The sequence below is a fragment of the Pinus tabuliformis genome, chromosome 8 (assembly GCF_031772625.1).
Source record: "Pinus tabuliformis cultivar Carrire ecotype Pingquan chromosome 8, CPIR1, whole genome shotgun sequence".
NCBI lineage: Eukaryota > Viridiplantae > Streptophyta > Pinopsida > Pinales > Pinaceae > Pinus > Pinus tabuliformis.
The window spans coordinates 1,964,013,004-1,964,019,527 of NC_142294.1; the positions used below are offsets into that span (position 1 = coordinate 1,964,013,004).

Here is a 6,524-nt window from a genome sequence, read left to right on the forward strand (position 1 = left end):
TGCAAATTCCATTTCCTTATTTGTGCCTTCCCCAAGAGATTTGCTGTAGATGTAAAGTATTTCTCCTTCATGGTTTCAGATGATTCTTCCAATGCTTGCTTGGTCAGGATTGCCTCTCGAGGCACCGTCAAAGTTTAGCTTTAAAAACCCTTACGGCGGACGCTTCCAGCCCTGCGGCTCCGTGTTTAGGTTTTGCTACTGCCCAATAGATCCCAGTTGTTGTGCGTTGAGCAGGTTAAAGGCATTCAGAATTCGCTGGTCCTCGACTGAAGGATGGTTATCAGGGTCTTCCTTGCATTTTACCAGGATTAATTGGCTCATGTTTTGGATTAAGGTGCTTTGCAGGTACTCTATATTTCTGTGCTCATTTTGAAAGATTCTGTGATTTCTTTCTTTCCATAAGGTCCAAGTTATGAACCCTGGTAGAATTTTCCATATGTTGTTGATTCTTATGTTGTTGGAGTACTTGCTAGGCCAATTCGTTATGGTATTTTGAATGGATTCCCTGTCTCTATTTGTTTGCTGCAATATAGTTTCCATCCCTTGCCATAGGTGATCGGCCCATTCACAGGTATTGAAAAGATGGTTCATGGTTTCTTCTGCTTGATTGCACATAGGGCATATGGAGGGGCCTTCAAAACCTTTTTTACGCAGGTTCTCCCATGTGAGAGTTTTTCTTCTCATGAGGAGCCATAAAAAGGTTTTTATTTTAGGCCAGAATATGGCGTCCCAAACCTTGCTGCACCATTGTATCGCCTCCATTTTCTCCAAGAGTTCTAGCTATTCTCTGGCCTCTTTGAGAGTGAAGTTACCGCTCCCTTTCATACCCCATCTCAGTATGTCGCTTTCTGTGGTCTTTCTGATAGTGCGATTGTTTATGCATTTTAGGAGGTTCTTTGTGTTGTTGTTTTCTTCAATTGGGTTCTCAGCATCCTGGAGAGCCCATTTTCTCCATTCCTGGTCGCGGCTGTTAGGGTTCCAGTAGTGGTGGACTGTAAATTTTCCCCTGTTCTGGCATTCTCTTTTGAACTCTTCTAGCTCTGGTTTTTCCAGCTTTGGGAGCTACTGCCATGCGTCTTCCTAGAAGAAGGTCGTTTCCCCATTGCGGATCTCCCAGAAGCTATGGTCCTGAACTAAGTTGCGGTTTCTTCTAGCTAAGTTCCATATTGGAGAACCCTCCAGTGTTTCTTGTATCCTGATTAGGTCTTGATCGTTGTAGTTAGGAGTGTATTTCTCCTTCCAGTGTCTGGCCCAAGGTAGGTTGGTTTCCTTCAGCCAGCGCCACCACAACTTGGCTCCACATGTCATATTGATGGTGTGGGGGTTAATTAAGCTTAAACCACCTGTTGCTTTCGAGGTGCATAGCTTGTTCCAGGCTACCAGTGCCCATTTCCTTTTTTCCACATTGCCACTCCATATAAAGGATCTTTGAATGTTTCTAATTTTCTGCAGGATACTGCTAGGGGCCGACATGATGGACAACAAATATTGCGGGATGGCCTGCAGTATAGCTTTGGTGAGGACAAGTCTCCCAGCAAAGTTAAGAGCCCTGTGAGTCCAATGTTTCCATTTTTTCTCCAGTTTCGCTAAGATGTTTTCCCAGTGAATTTTTTGCCAAGGCTTAGTAGTGAAAGGGGCTCCCAGATACTTAGAAGGTAGAGTGCCTTTTCGGAAGCCAAGAATGCTGGAGAGATGGTTCTGGATGGCGGGATGAGTGTTAAAGAAGAAGATAGTCGATTTGGCATGGTTAATCTCCATGCATGAAGCTTTGCTAAAGAGATGAAGAATGTTTTTGAAGGCCATAGCTTCTTTGACAGTTGGAGTGCCATGCAGCATTGTGTCATCGACAAACTGCTGGTGCGTTGTGGTAGGAATGGAGGGGAAAGGGTGTAAGCCTTTAAGCTTCCTTTCCTCTCTTGATTTGCAAATGAGCCTGCTGAGCCCTTCCATGAGGATTACAAATAGGAAGGGGGAGAGAGGGTCTCCTTGTCGAATGCCTCGGGAGGGGGAGAAAGGAGCAGAGGGGGAGCCATTTATCAGAATGGAAAAATTGGTAGATTTTATCAGAGCAAGGATCCATTTGGTACATTGCTTGTCAAATACAAAGGCATTTAGAGTGGCCTCCAAGTAATTCCAGTTGACTTTGTCGAATGCTTTTGAGAGATCTACCTGCATCAGCATGCCTGGAAGTTTCCTTGTCTGCAGGGTGTGAACCATCTCCTGTGCTAAAAGGATGTTGTCTAGAATTTGTCTACCTTCCACGTCGTACCCTGACTGCTCTTCGGAGATTAAGTCAGGTAGAATAGGCTTAAGTCTGTTGGCTATGACTTTAGAAATGATTTTATATAACAAATTGCAGAGAGATATACGTCGAAACTTGTTATGGGAATTGGCTTCTTCTTCCTTAGGGATTAGTGCGATGAAAGTGGAGTTCAGGGATTTGAGAATAGAGCCTGAACGTTTGGAGTCTTCGACAACTTCCCATACCTCTGTTTTGATAGTTGGCCAGCAAGCTTTGTAGAAGTTGATTGTAAAGCCATCAGGCTCCGGTGCCTTATCATTTGGCATACTTTTGACCGCGTCTTCCACCTCCTCCATTGAGACCTTTCTTAGCAGAGTAGAGTTTTGCTCGGAGGTTATGATGCTGGGTATAGCTTGAGTTAGTTCCTCTATGGCCTCAGATCTTTCTTCCTACGTTTCCTGAGCTATATGCTTGAAGTGCCTGGTGAGCAGCGTTGATATGTCCTTGTGGTTTTGAAGAGTTTCCCCTGCTTCATATTTGAGCCTGAGGATTTTGTTTGCCCCCCTGTAGTCCAGCGTCGATCTATGAAAAAACTTTGTATTTTGTTCTCCCTCCTTCAGCCATTGGATCCTTGATTTTTTCTTCCACAAAGTTTATTCCTATTGGTAGCGGAGTTGCCATTGCTGCATCAGAACCTTCTCCTGTTCTTTTGAGTCTTCTCTATAGTTCCCGGAAGCCCATTCTTTGTGAATTAGATTTAACTTACCTTCAATGATGTTCTTTTCCTGGAAGATGTTTCCAAACTCTGTTGTATTCCACTCTTTAATTCTGTTTTTGATGTGTTTTAGTTTGCTTTGGAGCTTGAACATTTTGGTTCCTCTTAGATCTAATGGTTCACACCACCATTCCTTCAGCAGGTTTGCAAAGTCGGGATGAGTTAACCAGAACTTTTCAAATCTGAAGGGCTTGTTTCTAGGGGTGCATAGGATGGCTGCTTCCAAAGCTATAGGCCAGTGATCTGATCCTCCACTGGGGAGGATGTCAGAGTCCACAGTTGTTCCTTCGAGTAATATACTTTCCGAGATCAGAAATCGGTCCAGTCGGGAGGCAATCCTATTGTCTCCTCCTCTTCTATTGTTCCAAGTGTAGGAACCATTTTTGGGGAGAATGTCTACTAGCTTGGCAGCTTCTATGAAATCAACAAAGAGTTCTGTATCTTTGTTAAGCTTTCTGAGACCTCCTTTCTTCTCCAGTAGAGAGGTAATCATGTTAAAATCTCCCCCCATGATGATCTTAGAGGTTGGGTATCTTAACTTTAAATTCATAAGAGAATTAAGAAAAGAAAATTTGTCATCTAATCTTTGCGGTCCATAGACATTTATGCATAGGTAGGTTTCATAGTTACCTGTTATTTGAACTTCTGTGGCAATAAACGGTCGTGCAGCCTCCATTGAGATAATGTTTATTGCTCAGGTGTCCCAAAGTGTAGCTATGCCTCCTTCCCATCCTTGACTGGCTACATCTGTATATTTGATAGGTTTGCCTAGCCTTTTGCTAATGTTCTCCATTTGGTTAGTGGCGCATTTGGTCTCCTGTATGAACATAATATCTGGCTTTTCTTGTTGGAACTTTCTCTTGAGAAGTCTTTGCTTATCTTGGCTATTGAGCCCTCTTGCATTCCATGAAATGACTTTCATTGATAACTAAAAACTCATTGGTAGGACGGGAAGGCATGAAGAGCCTTCATTTTTCCAGAGTTGATCATTAGAATCCCCAGATCGTGCAGCACCTCCCCACTGGTTCTTCTGCCTCTTCTTTTATTTGGCTTCCGGCCTGTTGGGTTAAGAGATATGCTCTTTGACTGATTACCCGTGCCTTTTGCAATTCCTAATCTTCTGTTTTTCCTGTCTAGTTCCGTCTTTTGTCTGGCGATGAAGAGATCACTGATCTTCCTAATTTCTTCTTCCGGAATGTTGTCCAGCCCTTGGGATTTCCAGTTTTTTTCCATGGCTAGGGGGTTGACTCCTTCTTTTTCTAGGACTGCATTGAGCTCTAAATCCTCGCTACCCCCGTCGCTGGTTATCATGTCAGTGTCTTCATCATGTTCTTCTTCGAACTCTTGCATTTGAGCTTCTGTTCTGAGTATATTTTCCTCCCCGTCCTTAGTTGTGTGTTCTGGCTTGTTTTTTGGTGCTTCAATAAGTTTTGTTTCCCTATTAGTGACTTCTGAGTCTGTATCAGTTTCCAGAATGCTGAAGGTGTTACTGATGATACCAGGTCCTGTCTCTGCTCTGTATATTCTTTTTCTGTTAGCTCTCTGTCTTATTTTTGGCTTTGTGAAGACCTCTTTACTCTTTGCTGCTTGCTCTTGTTTGTGTTTGTCCCCTGTTCTATTGAGAGGGCACTCTCTAACAAGGTGTCCGTGTTCATGACACCTTCTGCAACGGAAGGGGATTTTTTCGTAGTCGATGGCTTGATAGTAATCCTCATCTCTGAATTCCAACCACATACCTTCATGCAGGGCTCCTGAGACGTCGATCTCGACACAAATTCGTGCGCAGGAAGTATATCTTCGTTGCACCGTTGCTTCTGAAGCTTTAATGAAGGTTTCGAGCCGGTCTCCTATCTGCTTAAGTGTTTCCAGTCCCCAGCAGTCTATAGGAAGGGAGAATAGGCAGATCCACACTGGAACCTGTGTGAATGTCTCTTTTTCAGGTACAAAGTTTACCTTCCAGGTTTTCATGTAGAGTCCAGCTGAGGCAAAGAAGTAAGGTCCGCCATCGAAGACTTTATCCTTGTCTTCCAAGTTTGTAAAGACAACAGTAAAGAAGCCTTTTGCTCCAAGGTGGAGTTTAACATCACCTTTTGGTTTCCAGTGTTGTTTGATCCATTGGCAGAGTGTGCATTCTGTTGGCCACAGTCCCATAAATTTGCAAATAATTGCATGTTCCATCATGTGGTCTCTATATGCCTGAATGTCCGGATCTGAGAAGTCCACTCGAAGGGTTTCCTTTTTCTTTGGTTTGCATGCTCCTTGAGTTGCCTGTTTGGAGCCGGAGTTAGCAGTCTTTGCTTGCTCCTCTTCCTCTTGTGAGTGCTGCTCTGTTCCATTTTATTTTTCGCCTTCTGTTTGGGTTATTATTGGTGTTGTGTTTCTTTGTTCTGCTTCTGGTATTTTGTCGTTTTTCTCCTGTCCAGTATTGGCTTTACCCGTCATCTTTGGGTTTTTTCTTGTCTCTTTCTGTAGCTGTTGTGTTCTTTATCCACTGCTGCCGCTGCCATCCTTACGATCTCCATAACCATTGATTTTAAATCCTTCCTGCGTTTTCTGCTTTTGCATGGCTGCCTGCTTGAAAGTTGGGGTCCCAGTGGACCCCTCGTTTACCATTTGTCGGGTCAGTCCTCGACCTCTGAGGAGTAAATATGCTAATCTGTCTCTTTGTGCTTCCAGAACTGTTGCTCAAGAGAAATATGATATTCATTCAATTATTAACATAAAATTAATATATGGTATTTAAAAAATATTAATAATAATAATAAAAATCAATGTGGATTATAAATAAATTATTCTAATATGAAGGGTTAAGTATTATTGATGTGTATTTAAAAATATATTAATAACCCAAAAAATATTTTAATACAGACCATGTGGTTCATAAATAAAATATTTCAATGTCCATGTTAAACAAAATATTTCAATGTCCCCTGATTGAGGTGACAGAGGAAATAAAGGGTCATAATTGTGTTGTCATAGGTAGGAAGGGGCAAGGACGACCCGTTGCAGCGTGCATGAGGGTAAGATGGTACGTGGAGAAGTACCATCGAGGGATTAGGAGAAGTGGGATATGGAATGTCAATGCGAAGAGAGGTGGGAAGAATAGTGAAGCAGGTAGAATGGGACAACAGGGTGGTGGAAAGCGGGAGTATGTAAGGAAGGGTAAGACAGGCAGGAAGGATAGAAGGAATGGGGAAGGAAGAAGGAGCGGGACAAGGGAGCCAAGCATCCATCCAATGCATAGGAAGCGTTCATCTGGGTATGTAAATTTTCGTCTCTCTGCATTTCAATTTGCCTTCTGTAGAATGTTAGGGGGTGATAAATCCAAGGGCAAGGGAGTGCAGGCAGGTTCTTGTTGGGACTCAGAATTGACCTATTTTTGACCTTATCTTTTGCCGTATTATTATCCTTTTGCAGTCATAAGTTGAAAGCTTTTATTTTATAATGACATAATGACCCCAAGGTATGAAGTAACCTCCCGCATATCTATGTTTAATTGTTTATTTC

General features: G+C 42.8%; 1 protein-coding gene across 1 annotated transcript; it reads right to left on the minus strand.

Annotated features, from left to right (window-relative positions):
- Positions 1-2,901: 2,901 nt before the first annotated feature.
- LOC149244321 (uncharacterized) lies at positions 2,902-3,693 on the minus strand. Its single transcript, XM_089371500.1, has one exon. It carries the CDS (start codon positions 3,691-3,693, stop codon positions 2,902-2,904), a length of 792 nt encoding a protein of 263 aa, XP_089227626.1.
- Between the last annotated feature and the right edge of the window lie 2,831 nt (positions 3,694-6,524).

Excerpts from the sequence above, each read along its gene's own strand:
- LOC149244321 (XM_089371500.1), bottom strand. The coding sequence starts at position 3,693 with ATGGAGGCTGCACGACCGTTTATTGCCACAGAAGTTCAAATAACAGGT.